Source organism: Oncorhynchus clarkii, chromosome 4 (assembly GCF_045791955.1).
Source record: "Oncorhynchus clarkii lewisi isolate Uvic-CL-2024 chromosome 4, UVic_Ocla_1.0, whole genome shotgun sequence".
Taxonomy (NCBI): domain Eukaryota; kingdom Metazoa; phylum Chordata; class Actinopteri; order Salmoniformes; family Salmonidae; genus Oncorhynchus; species Oncorhynchus clarkii.
The window spans coordinates 84,851,197-84,871,702 of NC_092150.1; the positions used below are offsets into that span (position 1 = coordinate 84,851,197).

At 41.9% G+C, this 20,506-nt stretch overlaps 1 protein-coding gene across 1 annotated transcript; it reads right to left on the reverse strand.

Moving 5' to 3' along the window:
* Positions 1–2,706: 2,706 nt before the first annotated feature.
* Positions 2,707–18,342, reverse strand: LOC139407881 (cyclin-K-like). The gene is made up of 10 exons (XM_071151754.1): positions 18,216–18,342; positions 17,452–17,678; positions 17,218–17,299; positions 16,828–16,959; positions 7,138–7,261; positions 6,851–6,908; positions 6,526–6,695; positions 5,475–5,677; positions 4,783–4,885; positions 2,707–4,185 (listed from the first exon to the last, which is right to left on the reverse strand). The coding sequence occupies exons 1-10, from the start codon at positions 18,222–18,224 to the stop codon at positions 3,647–3,649; spliced, it is 1,647 nt and encodes a 548-aa protein (XP_071007855.1). The 5' UTR covers positions 18,225–18,342; the 3' UTR covers positions 2,707–3,646.
* Between the last annotated feature and the right edge of the window lie 2,164 nt (positions 18,343–20,506).

Genomic DNA, 20,506 nt, shown 5'->3' on the forward strand with positions numbered 1-20,506 from the left:
TGTCAGTTTTGTCTCTCTGGTTGATTAGCATAATTAGCATTAGCTAATGCTAGCATTAGAATAATTAGCATTAGCTAATGCTAGCATTAGAATAATTAGCATTAGCGTCCAAAGTGTAAATTTGTGTTACCCACTGTGACGTACATACCTAGCGCCCTGTGCTCATAAGATATGTCTATTAATTAACACAAAACTATAAAGATCACTTTTAAAACTTGTGTAAAATATGTATAAAGACATAGCATTACTGTTTATCGTTTATTTAGACTTTTTTGTTTGTTATTATTCTAGGTTGACCATGTGATGAAATTGACTGTTTTATGGGTTTTATGTTTTACAAAAGCACTCAGTCGGAACCGTAAATAGGGCTGTTTCTATGGTAACCACTCATATTTTTACTGTATTTTGGTTTAACAAATTATTATTGTATCTCTTCAAACGCATCAAGGCCATTTGGAATCGAAACTGCCTCAGCCAAGAGTCAATGGAGCGATCTTATTTTTTACAGGAAAAATTTTAAAAAAATGTTTTAACTAAAATGGACACCGTTGTGTAAGACAATCATATTTCTCAGGTTGGGAAATAACGGAGAGCTTTACCCCAACTCTTCTTCTGTGACTCTGAAGACAGGATGGTTTGTAGTCTTTCTTTCTGTTGGTCAGGCTGTGTACTGTAGTTCTCTGTAAACGGACTGAGGACACCTGCTTCATACAGGGCTGGAGACTACGGAACACATTTGCTTGCATTCGTTTCGTATGAAATAATGTTTCAGAAATATTCTGTGAAATTTAAAAAGGCTTTCATGCTACTATCATAAAGGGAAGATCAGACTAATTTGGCTATCTACTGTAATAACTACTAATCAAACTACTGTACAACACCATTTTTATTGAAAGCTACAAAATAAATGGAATGGTTTATATTTTTTCAATTAGCATAATATTAATTACGCTTTTTAGCCATGGTGAATCCAGGAGATGAGTTTCAGCAGTGAACTGTGCATGTTTTGTAAAAGTATTTTCTGTTGGAATGTGAGAAAGAGCAAGTCTTCCCTTAGATGTTTTTCGATACATTTTAACGAGTTATTCCTTGACGAAGTCAGATGAAATAAGTACTGTTATGATCAAACTGTTCATTGCCATGTGTTTAGATAAGAGCTCTCCCATTATAGGGCTGCCATGTGATTGGCCCGTTTATGATTTTAACCTATCGGGGGATTTTGATTGGTATCCAAGTCTTTTGATTGGGTAATTGGTTAATAAGTCACTGATTGACAGCTCAACCTCTCCTGACACTAGTATTTCTTGTTCCTAATTAGTACATCATTGAGGCTTCATACTGTACAATCTCACGGTTCTGCCTCGGTTCTCGCTAATGGGGTCTAGTACAAAAAATAAAATCAAAGAATAGAGTTTTTTGAAGTGTCATTTTTTTCTAGAACAACTGATTCGTAGCTATGAGAGGAGATGATTTGTAATATCTTTCAGTCTGGCATTTTGTGCCATGTTTTTCTCTGCATGGGAGTTTGATTTGGAACCTGTGTTTTAAAACAACTTCTGTGTATGTGCTAAACCAGAAGACATGATGAACCTGGTATGCGTATGAAATATCACCCTATTCCCTAGTGCAGGAGTTTCCCAGACTCCAACCGAGTGCACGGTTTGATGTTTACTGTAGCAGTACACAGTTGATTCAAATAACCAGCTCATCATCAATTATTTGAATCAGCTGTGTAGTGCTATGGCAAAAACCAAAACGTGTACCAGGGGGCCCCGGGACCGAGTTTGGGAAACCCTGCCCTAGTGCATTACTTTTGACCACAGCGTTGTGGTGAACCTAGACAAAAGTAGTGCACTATATAGGGAACAGGGTGCCATTTCAGACACAAACCTAGTGTTAATGCTAACTACTCCTGTAGTTACTAGCATTACTGTAAAGTAAGTGTTTTTTTCATGAATTTAGCTGAGACCAGATAGATACTCTAAAAGGATGAATAAATGTACTAGGCCAGAGACGATTTTGGGAAGAAAAATAAATAAACTTTCTTTGTAGTTCTGTGTCTGTGTCTTCTCTGAGTTAATGTGGGAGGAAACGCTGACTTGAGCCCACTGATTAACACTAAACAACACATACGAACCCTTCTGTACTGAAGAACTGACAGGGTGGCAGGTAGCCTAGCAGTTAAGAGAGTTGGGACAGTAACTGAAATGTTTCTGGTTCGAACCCACGACCCGACTATGTGTAATCTGTCAATGTGCCCTTGAGCAAGGCACGTAACCCTAATTGCTCCTGCTAAATGATACATTAACATGAATTCAGAACTTGAGCAAATCTGCCCTCTGCTGGTAAAGCTGTTGAATGTACAGTATTTTGCTGAGAAAACAGAATAACATTTCAAAGTGGATTAACGGTATTGGGGAAAACAAAGTTAACACAGGTACCGTTTAAGCCACTGGTCAGTAAATGTGTGGTTGTGGTGAGGGGTGTCAGTAGACAAAACAGTTAAGCTGACTGTTTGTAAGGTCATGACCTGTAAATCAGACAATTTAAACCTGACCTGTTAATACTGTCAAGAACACACCACTGTTCTGAACAAACACACCACTAGCCTCAATCACCAGGATTCCACACACAATGAACCAGTCTAGGCAGTATAGTAACACATACTAGACTAATTCAACACAGACTAAAGAAAGACAACACTAGTTTATACTTCTTATTTTATTATCCCGAGTGCCTGTGAGACACAAAAGCAAGTGTGGGTGTGTAGGGAGGGAGAATGCAATTGTCTTAAAGTAGTAACCTAGTAACTTAATCATGTACAAATACACTCCATCCTGTCCAGGGTCCTATCCACCGGCTGTTCAGAGCCAGATATGGGTTACCGATGTCTTTCAGCTCATGACTGTAACAGTGGAAGTGCTATTCCTGATATAACACGTGTTACATCCAGTCCAATACATCTTACAGACCAACCAATATTCACACAGCTAAATAAAAAGACAAAAAATGTGTTTGGTATTTTCTGCGATCAACCCAACTTGTTCTCCACACACATACACAAGTTATCACAGCACTGAAAATATATCCTTTTTCGATGCAGACTAAAAATTAAAAGCAAAAACAAGCAGGTTTTATTGCATCATTCGAACCTTCCGTCTAAATATAAATTGTATTTCCTTTCAGTGCGTCTCAAAATATGTTCAACCATGTTAAGACTTCAATATTATCTGCCTCGTCTTTCTCAAAAGGAACCACATGGAATGTGGAACTGATAGAATCTCTACAGAATGGCAGGACAGGTTCCAGGGGTCGTAACCTTTACATGCCTGGGATTCCACAAGCAGCCAAGACAATGTAGAACAACAGACATGGCTCTCTGAGGTAAAAATCCTTTCGTTGTTGACATCTCCAGTGGACTCCAGGGTTGTATTCATTAGGACACAGTGTACCAAACAGTTTTGCAACAGAAACGAAAATTAGCATTTCTTATTGGACAAGTGCAGGTAGTCCCTCAGTAGTCAGTTTCTTCCATTTGGTGACTAATGAACACGACCCAGCTAAAGGTATGCACAACAGGAAGTGTACTGTTAGCTTCAGACATTCCTCTACTTGTCACTCTTTCATCCTTCCCTCTCTCCTCCTTTCATCTCATCCATCCCCCACGGTTCATTGGCATGCCAGGGGGTGGCAGGGGCACCTGGGGCTGGCCTGGCGGTGGAGGGTACCCCCCAGGAGGCATGCCCATCCCCGGAGGTGGCACCCCGTGTCCTGGGGGCATGCGTGGAGGGGGGTATTCAGGGTAGTTGTAGCCTGGTGGAGGGTAGGCCGGGGAGGGAGGGGGCAGGTTGGGGGGTGGGTAGGCGCTGGGTGGGGGGCCAGGGGGTGGAGCGTTGGGGTAGACATGAGGATGATAGGGCATGGGGGGACCATAGTTGGGGGGCATGGGGGGGTAGGATGGTTCCCCTGTCTTCATTATAGACTGAAGGCTCTGGAAGCCTTCCCCTGACATGTAGGAGCTAGAGGTGGACATTCCCATGATGTAACTAGAGGGAGGAGGAGGAGGGGGGCGGTGGGGCAAGGGAGGGGGCTGGTGGGGGGGTGGCGCGTGAGAGGGGGGAGGGGGAACGGGCTCGCTACCCGTGGCTGGCTCAGCTTCAGGAGGCACTGGGGGAGCCTTACGATCTGAGAGGAGAGAGAAGAGAGAGAAAGAGAGAGTGAAGGAGAGGGGAGAGAACGAAGCGAGAGAAGAGGGGGGAGAGAGAGAAGAGAGAGAGGAGGGGAGAGAGAGAGAGAAAGAGAGAGAGAGAGAAAGAGAGAGGGGAGAGAAAGAGGGGAGAGAGAGGGGAGAGAGAGAGAGAGAGAAGTGAAGTAAGGTCAACAATCATAGGGCTGAAAGCTTTGACATTCCTGTTCAACGAGACAGCACTTTAGAGACCCAACTGTCACTTTAAAAACTGTAAAGAATTCCTAGTAATACCATAGATAGACTACACACTTCCTGTGAAGTGCTCATTAACAAGTTGAAGCAGTAATCAGACTGGTCAGAGGGCAGGAGGTAAGGAGGGGGTGGTCTGTTCTGACTGGACTGTTAGTTACATAACCAGGATTCTAAGAAGGCCTGTTGTACTCTAAGCACCCTCTCACCAAAACCCATGTCCATCATTAAAACACACAACATAAAGATGCCACTTCATCATATGACAACAGGCCAGAGTCTCTATCACTAGCTACTGCTGTTATATATATAATGAGTAACCTACTGAGTAGTAAGACACTCACCAGGCAGTGGTTGTGAAGCGGGCAGGGGGGGCATAGGGTTCTCCAATCGTGGAATCTTAGAACCCACTTGTTCTGGAGGTTTAGGTTCCTCTTTTGGAGAGGTCTGACAAAACAGAAATAAAGAATACCCTGCTGCTTCAAGCAGGCACACACGCTCCTCGTTCAACTTGAGGAATGAAAACTACCAACTACACACAAGCTGTTATCGGGGGGTTATCTGTTAGGGTTGGGCAGTGTCCACATTTTCATATCGCCTCTGTACCATACCGGGGTGCATGGTATTACAGAATGTGCACACAGGGGGGCGCCATTACGCACAAAACTATTTAGGCAACAGAGATCTTGATCCAGGAGGGGGGGTTGAATGTCTCTGCTGTGACCAAGAAGCTTGATCTTAACATAGAGCCACTTAGCTAGCAGGTTAACAAACCACATGCATAGCTGGAGACCTGACTTGGATATCATGTATTTGACACATATTAGATTTCTGATAGTTATACTTACCTTAGTTATAAATCATACTGTCAGTATTTCAAAATGTACTGTTTATACCAGGGTATCATCTAATACCTATCATGTTAGTCATGTATACTACTCAGATACATTATATAATTAAACATTAATGATCCACAGAAAATTAAATTGCATATGTCACCAGCTGACAAATACAAAGACACGCTGCCATCACTCACATGTGAGCGTTTCGGATGGCGTGGGGGGCTGCCTTGGGGGGAGATCCTCTTGGGTGGCGGGGGTAGTGGGACATCCCCTGGAGGCTGTGGGGGGGCTGGGCCAGGGGGCTGGGGGGGTCCTCTCTGCTTGGTCTCCTGCTCCAGACCCGAGGGGATGGGGGTCTTCCCCTGGGAGTACAAGTCCAGGATCTGATGACAGATGTCTAGGACGAGATGACAGCAGTGGACAGGGGTTAGGTATGATGTGCCAGTACAGATTGGACAGAGCTACAGTTCTTTTCATTTCTCCTAGATGCTGACTAGCGTTAAGGGATGAATAGGACTCAATAGGAGTAGGAACATGAGCAGAACTTGTAACCATTACACCATAAGTACATAAGTAGGGATAAAGTGACCTGGCAACATGATGAACAGTAGCAGCAGTGTACGTGATGAGTCAAAAGAGTTTGTGCAAAAAGGGTCAGTGCAGATATTTTGGGTAACTATTTGGTTAACTATTTATGGGGGTAGAAGTTCGTCCTGTTCGTTCCAAACTTGGTGCATCGGTACCGCTTGCAATGCGGTAGTAGAGAGAACAGTCTATGGCTAAAGTGGCTGGGGTCTGACAATTATTAGGGCCTTCCTCTGACACCGCCTGGTATAGAGGTCCTGGATGGCAGGCAGCTCGGCCCCAGTGATGTACAGATAATATATATTTTTTTTTAATAAAAATGTTTTTGTTAATTGAACCTTTAACCTTTAACTAGACAAGTCAGTTAAGAACAAATTCTTGTTCACAATGGACAGCCTACCGGGGAACAGTGCCTTGTGCCCCTTGTTCAGGGGCAGAACGACAGATTTGTAACTTGTCAGCTCGGGGATTCGATCCTGCAACCTTTCGGTTACTGGTCCAAATGCTCTAACCACTAGGCTACCTGCCGCCCCAGATGCCAAGCAGTGATGCAGCTTTAAAAATGGTGCAAGACTGTGCTTTTGGGAGTCACCGTCTTAAAATGTGTGTCAGGGAAGTGTAACAATGCAAAGAGACAAAGACGTAACCTTGACGTCATACCTTCCAGCAGCTCCACTGGGACGTCCTGGACAAACTGCTCCCACCATCGCCGTGACGACTGCTTGGACGTCCACTCCTGGAGGTCAAACTTACACAGCCGTCCAGCCAGGTACATGACTGCTACAGCTATGATCTCTGGTTCCCACTGCAGGGACAGCATGGTGCACAGACTGGGGGGGGGGGGGGGGGGGGGGGGGTAGGAACAGAGAGAACCGTAGAGATCTGGAGCTAAATACAGTCCTACAATACTATTCCATGAAAAGTGTAAGATGAGAAGGTGACAGGAAACAGGAAATAAGGACTACTGGTGTTATGTTTGGCTCACCTGTCGTTGACGAAGGTCCAGGCCATCTGCACCAGCTTCTGAACTTTGGTTTTGTCACCTAGAAAAATAAAAAAATAAACTCTGTTTTTCCACAATTGCATAAGGGAGGGAGGGACACATCATTGTCTGGTGTGGCCAAGACAGGACCTGGATGTTTTCAAGGTCAAAAAACATGAATCACTAGTGCTATTTGGAGAGGAGACAGCTTAAAGGACACTAGTAACCACTTCAACATAAAGACTTGGAGATGACAGTTGTAAATGAAGAAATAGAAACACCGCTCAGACCTTTGAGCTGTTTGGCGTATCGCAGCAGGAACATGTAAGGGTGTTCCACTTGCAGGTCAAACTTGATCGTCTGTAGCAGGATCCTCTCTAGAACCATAACCTCTTCCTGTTGATGGCGAAAATCCTATGATACATCCCAGGACCCAAACAAGAGCACAAAGTAAAGGAAACACAAGGGCTTTTCACACTACTGTCAAACCCAGCTGTACTGAGCTGGCCTGGTTAAGCATTCAAACATAATTGAGAGAACTGTGCTGAAAAGGACAATGTGAAAAGTATAGCCTATTAAAACTAAATTCTTGCCAACAATAGAATGTTATATTTATGGGGGATACAACCTTCCCAGCTCCACATATTTTGCTGTGAAGAGACAGAGTCATTAGATCATTTATTTTGGTCCATATGTAGCTTGTTTTTGGTCACAGGTCCAGGAATGGTTGAAGAATTGTGACATGTACCTACAGCTAACTCTGCAGATAGCACTACTGGGTGATCTGAAAAATAATAGTCAAAACGATCAATAATATAATCATTTTAGCAACAAACAAAAAATATATATATATAATTTACAATCCGTAGAAACTGATAGAAAGTTTCAGAACTTGTGAAGCATCACAGCACAGCTGAAAAATATATGGCAAATAGAAATCCAAAATGGATGGTGTTAATAGATGGATGGGAGGGGTTGAATGGAGCTGAAGGTTGGGACTAATAAACAACAAGATATCAACTGTAAAACACACTGTGTCTGTAAAATGTATATAGGTTCAGAACTTCTGTGAAACAGCACAGTTAAAAATATATGGCAAATAGAACTGGAAGGACACCAGAGAGAGATGGGAGAGGTAGAGGAAGGACACCAGAAAGAGATGGGAGAGGTAGAGGAAGGACACCAGAAAGAGATGACAGAGGAAGGACACCAGAAAGAGATGACAGAGGAAAAAAGGTATATAGTGTGTATAACCAAGAAGTAAAAGTGTTGTTGTTCATTAGTTTTCTCCAATCACGGGAGGGGTGGCAGGCTGAGCGGAAAATAATAAAAGGAAACACATTTTCTAAAAGGTGTGTAATATATATACTGTGTACACACACACACTCTACCAGTCAAAGGTTTGGACACACCTTCTCATTCAAGGGTTTTTCTTTATTTTTACTATGTTCTACATAGAATAATAATGAAGACATCAAAACTATAAAATAACACATATGGAAACATGTAGTGACCAAAATAAAGTGTTAAATCCAGATAAATATAAAATGTAAGATTCTTCAAAAAGTTGCCATCCTTTGCCTCGATGACAGCTTTGCTCTTGGCATTTTCTCAACCAGCTCCACAAGGTAGTCAACTGGAATGCATTTCAATTAACAGGTGTGCATTCTGCAGAGTTACGCCATCCCATCTGGTTTGCACTTAAAGAGACTATCATTTGTTTTTCAACAGGACAATGACCCAACAAACAAACCTACAGGCTGTGTAAGAGCTATTTGACCAAGGAGGAGAGTGATGAGTGCTGCATCAGATGACCTAGCCTCCACAATCACGCGACCTCACACCCCCCCCCCGAGCCTCGTTTCACTGCCAAAAATAAAATTGAACAAATCTATTGTTAATAATACAATGTCAAATACAGGCAGCCTAGTCAAATAATGAACATCCAATCACATTAACCGTTACTCATCCAATCACATTAACCGTTACTCATCCAATCACATTAACCGTTACTCTCTCACAGGAAACCTTCTCTCTTGCTCAGACATTTAGAAAGGAAACATGACAATTTGAAAAATAAGCCACGGGAGTTTGAGCGATAAATAAAGACTACTTCAAGTAGTAAGACATGTATAAAAGCAACAGATACCATTAGTAAGAAGGGGCTAGAAGCATCTTATATGGTGGGCTACCCAGTGGCTTGGACAGGCAAGCCCCCATACTATTGTGGAGGACTATTCCTGCTGCCACTGATATGGCTGGGACAATGCTGGGGGAAAAGGCTCAAAAAACTATACAGACAATGCCTTCATCAAACACTGTTTCACGACACATCAGTGACATGGCAGGAGGTGTTTTGAAACAATTGCTGCTTTGCATACAAGCCAGTGAATTCTATGCGTTACAGCTGGATGTGTCAACAGACGTGGCGGGCCTGGCACAGCTCCTGGTCCATTACGTTTATGGGGAGGGGGGGGGGCAATTAAGGAAGACATCCTCTTCTGAAAACCACTGGAAACTAGGACAACAGAGGATATTTTTAAAAGTAATGGACAGCTTTGTGACATCAAATGGACTTTGTGGTCCATGTGGTCAAGATGTGTTGGTATCTGTACTGATGGCGCAAAAGCCATGACAGGGAGACATAGTGGAGTGGTAACGCGTGTGCAAGCAGTTGCTCTTGATGCCACTTGGGTCACTACAGCATCCACCGAGAGGCTCTTGCTGCCAAGGGAATGCCTGACAGCTTGAAATACATTTTGGACACTACAGTGAAAACGGTTAAAACAAGGCCCCTGAACTCTGGTGTATTTTCTGCATTGTGCAATGATATGGGTAGCGACCATGTGACGCTTTTACAACATACAGAAGTGCGATGGTTATCAAGGGGCAAAGTATTGACACGTTTTTTTTAATTGAGAGACGAGCTTAAAGTTTTCATTACAGACCATAGTTTTCACTTGTCTGAACGCCTGCATAATGACAAGTTTCTCACTCAACTGGCCTATCTGGGTGATGTTTTTTCACACCTGAATGATCTGAATCTAGGATTACAGGGACTCTTCGCAACTATATTCACTGAGCGGGACAAAATTGAGGCTGATTAAGAAGTTGGAGCTCTTTTCTGTCTACATTAACAAGGACAACACACAGGTCTTTCCATCATTGTATGATTTGTGTGCAAATTAACAAGCTTACGGACAATGTCAAATGTGATATAGTGAAGCAACTGAGTGAGTTTGGTGCGCAATTACGCAGGTAGTTTCCCGAAATGGATGACACAAACAACTGGATTGGTTATCTCTTTCATGCCCTGCCTCCAGTCCACTTACTGATATCTGAACAAGAGAGACTCATCGAAATTGCAACTAGCGGTTCTGTGAAAATTTCATTTAAATCAAAAGCCACTGCCAGATTTCTGGATCGGTCTGCGCTCAGAGTTTCTTGCCTTGGCAAATCGCACTGTTAAGATACTGATGCCCTTTCCAACCACGTACCTATGTGAGAGTGGATTCTCGGCCCTCACTAGCATGAAAACTAAATACAGGCACAGACTGTGTGGAAAATGATTTAAGACTAATACTCTCTCCAATACAACCCAACGTTGCAGAGTTATGTGCATCCTTTCAAGCACACCCTTCTCATTAACCTGTGGTGAGTTATTCACCATTTTTGATGAACAAATAAGATTTTATAATCGAAGATCGCTAAATAAAAAGCTAAATTATTGATTATTAGTGCCCTGGTCCTATAACAGCTCTTGGTCACTTCCCACAAGCTGGGCTGTGATAAAATTCACACTCACTCTTGTGTTTAATAAATGTATCGTATAGTGTGTGGCAGGCTTACAATAATGGCAAAAAACATTTGAGAGTGCTCCGACCCTGGTGCTAGAGGGGGTACAGCTGGAGGTTGAATGTTTGAAGGGGTATGGGACTATAACAAGTTAGGGAACCACTGGGTCTACCTTATCAAAAGCTTTGACCAAGTCAATAAAAATAGCAGCACAACATTGCTTAGAATCAAGGGCAATGGTGACATCATTGAGGACCTTTAAGGTTGCAGTGACACATTCATAACTCAGTCAGTCGATTATTGACAAGTTTTTCCAACACGTTTGATAAACAGGGCAAAATAGAAATAGGCCTATCACAGTTATGATCAGCTTGATCGCCCCCTTTAAATAAAGGACGAATCGTGGCTGCCTTCCAAGCAATGGAAACCTCCCCAGAGAGGAGAGACAGGTTAAAGGTCAGAGATAGGCTTGGTGATGATAAGGGCAGCAACCTTGAAACGAAGAAAGGGTCTAAACTATCTGACCCAGATGTTTTTGGGGGGGTCAAGTTTAAGGAGTTCATTTAGCAACTCGGATTCAGTGACCACCTGCAGGGAGAAACTTGTAGCAGGGCAGGTGAAAAATAGGGAGGAGCATCGGGGCTAGTCACATTAGAAGGGGTGGGAGATGAGGAAATGTTGGACGGGCAAGGAGGCATGGCTGAGTCAAATAGGAATCCTGACTTAATGAAGTGGTGATTAAAGAGTTCAGCCATGTGCTTCTTGTCAGTAACAACTACATCATCAACATTAAGGGACATGGGCAGCTGTGAGGAAGAGAGTTTGTTCTCCAGGTCTTTAACTGTTTTCCAGAACTTCTTGGGTTTAAACGCACAGAAAGAGAACTGCCTGAGTATGCATGTGCCGAGCCTTTCGCCAAATGCAATTCTTGAGGTGGAGTAACTGCCAGATGACGGTCGAACCAGGGGCTGAACCTGTTTTTAATTCTCATTTTCTTCATGAGGGAGAGTTTGTTAACAATCCCACTGAAAATATAAAAAAAATAGGGTCCAAGTGTCTTCGATAGATTGACAGTGTTGATCAAGCTGATTTTATACCGATTTACAGAGGCCAGATCATGAAGGAAGGCTTGCTCATTAAAGTTTTTTTTTACCAAGAGTCTATGACAAATCAGGACAGGTCATTTCAATGAGCAGCCATTACAAAAACGGTGATCACTAAGGTCATTACAGAAAACACCAGACTGATACCTATCAGGATTATTTGTGAGGGTGACATCAAGGAGAGTAGCCTTTTGTGGGTGTTTGGAATTATACCTTGTGGGATTGGTAATAATCTGATAAATATTTAGGGAGTCCCATTGCTTTAGGATTTGGTAAGGTAGTTTAAGCATGTCCCAGTTTAGGTCACCTCGCAGGACAAATTCAGACTTAGTATAAGGGGCCCGGAGAGAGCTTTAGGGCAGGTAGGGTACAGGCCGGTGCTGACGGAGGATGATAGCACCAGTCAACAAAGAGCTATTTGAAAGTTTAGTGATTAAAACCAGCAAATCAAATTGTTTGGGGACAGACTTGGTGGAGACAACCGAGCACTGAAGGTGATCCTTGGTAAAGATGGCCACTCCCCCACCTTTGGAAGGTCTGTCTTGCCAAAAAAAGTTGTAACCAGAAAGGTTAACATCAGCATTCAAAACACTCTTCCTTAACCACGTCTCAGTAATGACCAACACATCTGGATTGGAGCTGTGTACTTTCAATTGATCCATTTTAGGTAATAAGCTTCTAGTGTTAACCTCTTGGATCTCTAGGGGCGCTATTTCATTTTTGGATAAAAAACGTTCCCGTTTTAAGCGCGATATTTTGTCACGAAAAGATGCTCGACTATGCATATTCTTGACAGTTTTTGAAAGAAAACACTCTGAAGTTTCAGAATCTGCAAAGATATTGTCTGTAAGTGCCCCAGAACTCATTCTACAGGCGAAACCAAGATGATGTGTCAAGCAGGAAATTAGCAGACTCTCTGAAGCTCTGTTTTCCATTGTCTCCTTATATGGCTGTGATTGCGCAAGGAATGAGCCTACACTTTCTGTCGTTCCCCCAAGTTGTTAGCAGCATTGTGACGTATTTGTAGGCATATCATTGGAAGATTGACCATAAGAGACTACATTTTCCGCCTGGTGTCCTGCGTGGAATTCGGTGCGCAAACGCCAGCTGCTTGTACTTTTCCATTTGATTGAGGGGAGAAACCATGCTTCCACGAACGATATATCATTGAAGAGATATGTGAAAAACACCTTGAGGATTGATTCTAAACAACGTTTGCCATGTTTTCAGTCGATATTATGGAGTTAATTTGGAAAAAAGTTCGCGTTTTGAGGACTGAATTGTAGTTTTTTTTTTGGTAGCCAAATGTGATGCAGAAAACGGAGGTTAACATGCAGAAAACCCAGGCTTTTACGAGAGCAGAAATCAGTGGAGAAGATATCAGAGCACAAGTCAGAATTGAGGCTAACAACAGTAGATGTGCATGTACACCCTGACCTATTTCCAGATATCATCAGCAGTAATACAGTCAAGGCACGGCAGAGGACAGGGAGAGCTCTGCAGTGCTGATTTATGCATTAGATGGCAACAAGATCATATTGTACACCAATTTCAACAGGTAACATGATACAAAGCTGGTGAGAGGTGGTTGGAATGGGATGTGAGGCCAAAAATCTATGTAACCAATAGAGACAGAGTCCTGAGTTTGGGAACAAACAGTCTGTCCCACGGTTGGGTAAAGAAAGTTCATCGTCAACAAAGCATGCAGGAGTCATGAGGCAAATAGCAAAATAAAAAATAATGACTTGGGGCCATTTTAAGTTCAGAGTCACTCGCTCCAACAGTGCCTGTGTGCTGGAGGGAGTAGGTGTCACACCCACTTGGGAGAAGCTTTTATTTCTGGAGACAGATTTATAGAACATGCAAGTTGCTTGTCTCTGAACAGCGGGAGAGGGCTTGTGAGACGCCTGACATGTTGAGCTCAAAGGCCTCGACACCTCTCACTTCACACCTCAGTGCTAATTGAAGTTGTATCTGGTCTGTCTCAGTTCCAGGTTGGATGGTGTCCTCAGGTCTCTACTGTACGTTTGCCAGAGAACCTTCTGTATAGCTTAGAAAAAGGAATCCTTGGTAGTAGTAATCCATCCAGGTAATTTTGTCCAAAATTAGGTTGTAGGTTTGGAGTTTTGAATTGGAGTGAAGGTTATGTTGTGGACGGTAGCATCCTGTACATGTCCCTGCCGAAAAATCCAAGTTTATCTAACTCCAAATCTATCTTTTTGTAAAAAAAATAAAAAACATGCTGAAAAATGAATATAACATGCAGCTTTGTCTATCTCTCTCCCTCCCTCCCTCCCGTACAGTATATACAGGGCCTTTAGAAAGTATTCTGACCATATTTTTCCAAATTTTAAATGTTACATCCTTATTCTAACATTGATTAAAAAATATATTTCTCATCAATCTACACAAAATACCCCATAACGACAAAAAAACGGAAATATCACATTTACATTAGTATTCAGACCCTTCACTCAGTACTTTGTTAAAGCACCTTCGGCAGCGATTACAGCATTGAGTCTTCTTGGGAATAAGGCTACAAGCTTGGCACACCCGTATTTGGGGAGTTTCACCCATTCTTCTCTGCAGATCCTCTCAAGCTCTGTCAGGTTGGATGGGGAGCATCGCTGCACAGCTATTTCCAGGTCACTCCAGAGATGATTGATTGAGTTCAAGTCCGGGGTCTGGCTGGGCCATTCAAGGACATTCAGAGACTTGTCCCAAAGCCACTCCTGCGTTGTCTTGTTTGTGTGCTTAGGGTCGTTGTCCTGTTGGAAGGTGAACCTTCACCCCAGTCTGATGTACTGAGCACTCTGGAGCAGGTTTTCATCAAGGATCTCTCTGTACTTTGCTCTGTTCATCTTTCCCTTGATCCTGACTAGTCTCGTAGTCCTGCCGCTGAAAAACATCCCCACAGCATGATGCTGCCACCACCATGCTTCACCGTAGGGATGGTACCAGGTTTCCTCCAGATGTGACGCTTGGCATTCAGGCCAAATAGTTCAATCATGGTTTCATCACAACAGAGAATCTTGTTTCTCATGGTCAGAGTCTTTAGGTGCCTTTTGGCAAACTCCAAGCCGACTGTCATGTGCCTTTTACTGAGGAGTGGCTTCTGTCCGGCCACTACCATAAAGGCCTGATTGGTGGAGTGCTGCAGAGATGGTTGTCCTTCTGGAAGGTTCTCCCATTTCCACAGAGGACCTTGAGAGCGTTATCAGAGTGACTATAGGGTTCTTGTTCACCTCCCTGACCAAGGCCCTTCTCCCCCGATTGCTCAGTTTAGCCATGCAGTTAGTTCTAGGAAGAGTCTTGGTGGTTCCAAACTTCTTCCATTTAAGAATGATGGAGGTCACTATGTTCCTGGGGACCTTCAATGCTGCACACATTTTTTTGTTTTGGCACCCTTCCCCAGATCTGTGCCTCGACACGATCCTGTCTCTGCGCTCTATGGACAATTCCTTCGACCTCATGGCTTGGGTTTTTGCTCTGACATGCACTGTCAACTGTGGGACCTTATATAGACAGGTATGTGCCTTTCCAAATCATGTCCAATCAATTTAAATTGACCACAGGTGGACTCCAATTAAGTTGTAGAAAAGGATGATCAATGGAAACAGGATGCACCTGAGCTCAATTTCGAGTCTCATAGCAAAGGGTCTGAATACTTATTTAATAAGTTATCTTTTTTATTTATAAAACATTTGAAAAACTGTCTAAAAACCTGTTTTCACTTTTTCATTATGGGGTATTGTGTGTGTATTGCTGAATATTTTTTTTGTTATTTAACCTCTTGAAGCTAGGGGGCACTATTTATGTTTGGAAAAATAACATTCCCAAAGTAAACGGCCTATTTCTCAGGACCAGATGCTAGAATATGCATATAATTGACAGATTAGGATAGAAAACTCTAAAGTTTCCAAAACTGTCAAAATTTTGTCTGTGAGTTAAACAGAACTGATATTGCAGGCTAAAGCCTGAGGAAAATCCAATCAGGAAGTGCCCCTGTTTTTGAAACCTCTCTGTTGTTATGCATCCCTATTGCCCATTTAAAGGGATATCAACCAGATTCCTTTTTCTATGGCTTCCCTAAGGAGTCAACAGCCTTTAGACATAGTTTCAGGCTTTTATTTTGAAGAATGAGCGTGAACGACCACATTGCGTAAGTGGATAGGTGTGGGCAATCAGAGTGAGTTGTGCACAAAAGAGAAAGGCAGCCATTGTTACTCCCGGTCCTAGTGAAAAGCCAACTGTCCCGGTTGATATATTATCGAATAGATATTTGAAAAACACCCTGAGGATTGATTATAAAAAACTTTAGACATTTTTCTGTGGACATTATGGATATAATTTGGAATTTTTGTCTGGGTTGTCGTGACTGCTCTTTCCGGTGGATTCCTGGGCATAACGCACCAAACTAACGGAGGTATTTGGATCTAAAAAATATATTTGGGAGTCTCGTGAGTGAAAACATCCGAAGATCAAAGGTAAACGATTAATTTGATTGCTTTTCTGATTTTCGTGACCAAGTTACATGATGCTAAGTGTACAATTTTAGAATAAGGCTGTAACATAACAAAATGTGGAAAAAGTCAAGGGGTCTGAATACTTTCCGAACACAACTACCGGACAAAAGTTTTAGAACACCTACTCATTCAAGGGTTTGAAACTATGAAATAACACATATGGAATCATGTAGTAAACAAAGTGTTAAACAAATCATGTGTTATTTTATAGTTTTGATGTCTTCACTATTATTCTACAATGTAGAAAATAGTAAAAATAAAGAAAAACCCTTGAATGAGTAGGTGTTCTAAAACTTTTGACCGGTAGTGTATATATTTACAAAAAAATATATGGGGGATTGGAAATGATGTGGGAAATTAGATTTTAGCTTCCATCAATGTATCTGCAATATTAAAGCTGATCTACCCCGTAAAAAGGACAAAATATTAAATAATAATGATAATAATAAGCCAGCAGTTTGGTTCAGCACGTGTAGAAAGTGTACCAGTAAACATAGCAGGACTTCACTGTACCGACAAACATAGGGAGAAGTGAATGAACTAAGACACATCTCACCTTTGGGTCGTCTCCAAACTGGGCAAACTGTATGTCGTTCAGTAAGCTCCGAGCCGTCTTGATGATGTCTTTACATTTCTTAGGAGTCTCCTCCACTTTCCCAGCCAAGAAGAGACAACACGCACCGGTCACCTGTAGACACACAAGTCTCACACGATTTAATACCAAGACATTAAGCAGTACCACCTGTCACCTGTAGACACACAATACACAAGTCTCACACTATTTAATACCAAGACATTAGGCAGTACCTCTAAGAATGCACCACTGAGATTGAAGTTGACAACATGACTGTGTACAATTATTTTGATTGTTGAAGGCAAATTATTGTAAATGTGTAGCATTGTAAGTCGCTTTGGATAAGAGTTTCTGCTAAATGTAAATACTCACATATCTGGGGAACTGTTTGAAAGAGTGAAACATGTAGAAGCGGTGGAAGTAGATGATACCTGTTGCCAAGGTGTCATAATGTCTGATGACAGAGTTGAGGGTGAAACTCGACAAAGCCACATTACTTTAGGTGAAATCCAAAAAATCTTGCTAACTTTCTGACACACAGAAAATGATCAACCAGATGACGAGGCTATGACATGACTGTGTCAAATGTTGCATGTAAAAGGATACAGTCCGAGTCTGGTCCCCACATCGAAGATGAACCGGGCCCCCTCCCTGCGGTACCGGGCCTCTGTGGCCGGGTCCAGGCCCTCAGACTGGGACGGGGTGTGGGCCAGGTCCTTCTTGTCCCAGTACCAGCATGGCTTGATATGGTCAAGGAAGGCCTGACCACTGGAGGGGTGGTTGTTTTCCTTCATCTGGTGAGAAGAGGATGATGGACCCGCTGAACTAGAAGACTGGCAAAGGAGGGGGATGAAAACGGGATGATTCACAGCATGAATTAATGGTGTAGAGTATTGTCATATATGATGAAGAAAATCGGTTGCTAGTTAGCTTGCTAAAGTTGTCATTATCTTATTTTACAGTAGCTAGAAACTGTTTGGGAAGTTAAACTAATAAATACGTCGTGGTAGTAGCCATTGAATTCATAATATGAAATGAGGGTTTATATTACCTAACTATAGCTACAGAGCTAGGTAGCTAACAGGATGAGGGGCATGGATTACCTACATGAAAGAAATAACAGTTTTGACAATATCTATTTGATCTCTCTGACCACAGTTGAAAGCCTGTGCTAAATAACGTTGTTGTAAGCTAACGTTACTTAACTAACTACCTTTCAGGCCGAAGTTGCAAGTTAGCTACTGTAGCTAACTAACTTGGTAAAACTAACTTTAGCTAATGTTAGCTTGCACTCCCTGACCGTTCAATCAGTCCAAAACACACGCATGTCAAACGTAGATTGCCTAAAATCTGAAAAGAAGGACGCTTACCTTTATCATGTAGGCTTTATAATGAGTAACAATATCAACAATCGATTAAATAATAGTTTTATATTTAGACTGAATTAGTCACCGACAACAGTCTCCATTGTAACATGGGCGCCGCCATTTTTGTTATACGTCAGATGCCGGTGAGGGTTTTTATTATTATTATTATGAAAAATAGCACAAATTCTAAAACAGAAATATACAGACAAGAGTGCATAAACCAAACGTAGACAGGGGTAATTCATGTCAAAAAAAATTGTCAAAAAGTTTTATGGTACAAACGGCATTGTTTTGTTTTTTACATTTACTGATAATTTCAAACTAATGTTTCAGTTCTACCTTAAACAATGTAAAGGTTCTCCGCCCACTTCATCTTATGGATAAGAAAAATAATAAAATTAACAATGAAAATTAAATCAAGGTCCAGCCGGTTTGAGGAGTTGTGTGCGTGGAATATGGTGTAATTGCAGAGCGAAATCTGGGGCGTTTCTTGATGTGTTTGTGGTTAGTTTCCGTGGTCAGTTCCGGTGTTATGAGACGGTTGGTTTCCAGACACAGATGATTTGTTTACATAGCAGATTAGAATAATTTAAGGTGGCAGGTTAGGGTAATTAGCGTGGCAGGATAGGAGACTGCAGTCAATAGGTTTAACTTGATATCAAGAAACGCCTATATTAGAAAACACCCACAATTGCTGTCTGCAATTACACTGTTTCTCTATGCACACACGACACAATAGTGATAAATGTGGACAAAAATGTTCCACTAGAGGGCGAGAGAGAACTACTAATGTTGATGACCCCTCTAACTTCTCCACTTGGAGGAGCTCAATGGGCATTCAGAATTCATGAATGGATGGATGCATGAATTAATCTTTGCATTAATAAATTCATTCATAGGTAAATGGGTGTTTGCATAATTTTCTGTAATTTTTGTGGGAAAAACAACAGAGTCACGGTGCACAATCACATTTTAGAGATTTGGCTGATACAGCAGTCCATATTGGGCCATGTGTTTGTGCTCATAATTTCAGAGTTGACTCGAATGGTGAAACTCAAACTCTTACCCCTCATTGAATTGCTTATAACTATGTCATTGCAATTCATGTGGAATTCCTATGTTCAATGTTGTTTATTATGTTCCTCTGCTGCAACACCAATTGCCCGCTGGGACAATAAACTTGAAACTTGAACGTGATTTCCCCATCACTCAAGTTTCAGTCCAAAAATATCATCAGATTTGATTTTCTCCTGAAATCTGCATTTGGTTGAAGGAAGGAGATACATTTCTCCTGTCACAACTAATGTGTATAGTTTTGTGTGTAAGAACATGAGGCAATAGGCTCTCTACCACCACTAGGCTCTCTACCACCACTAGGCTCTCTACCACCACAAGGCTCTCTACCACCAATAGGCTCTCTACCACCAATAGGCTCTCTACCATCACAAGGCTCTCTACCACCAATAGGCTCTCTACCACCAATAGGCTCTCTACCATCACAAGGCTCTCTGTCACCAATAGGCTCTCTACCACCTCTCAGAAAACAGAAAAAGACAGCATGGAAGCATCTACTTAATCCCAATGAAAATCTGGACTCTGCATATACTATTAAACCCTTCCTGGACAAGGCCTTTTAACTGTAGGAAGAGCTGTCACCTTGTGTGCTGTCAAAAGCCTTGTCTGGTTTTGTATTGTATTGCCCATAGCAAGAAATCTCAACCTGTCATTTAGGCTGTAGGAAACACACACGCACACACACACACACACACACACACACACACACACACACACACACACACACACACACACACACACACACACACACACAGTAAGTAAATCATCTCATGAATAATAACTCCTATCTCTATACGCAATTTTTTTTTTTTTAACAAATGCTAGGACCTATTTCTCAATACTTGGGTCACTTTTTCAAAACTCTTCACACAGTGAACACAACAGCAGTCTGTGTGGGCTAAACTGTGGATCATGTTTCATTGCTTTGGCACAAAATGCATTCAGTGACTACATCTTTCAATATTCATGAACTTTTTTCTCACTCAGACACAACCACCACCAAAACTATGTACCGACAGGCCAATTTGGACATTGTTTACATACTCTTTTCAAAACTGTTAAACTTATGTTCAAAACCTAAAATAACACAAAATTGAATAAGACATTAATTTGCTACATTTCTACAGTAATACCATATTGAAATACAGTATATTCCAGATCTAAAAAATGAAATACTATCAAAACAATTAGACGAACCACAGCTGATTCCCATTGTAGCT

Bases quoted from the DNA above. Each gene is read 5' to 3' on its own strand.
- LOC139407881 (XM_071151754.1), bottom strand. The intron at 7,262-16,827 runs GTGAGATGTGTC...GATGTATCATAG, and splicing joins AGTTTGGAGACGACCCAAAG to GATTTTCGCCATCAACAGGA. The intron at 5,678-6,525 runs GTATGACGTCAA...ATCTCGTCCTAG, and splicing joins CCCAGTGGAGCTGCTGGAAG to ACATCTGTCATCAGATCCTG.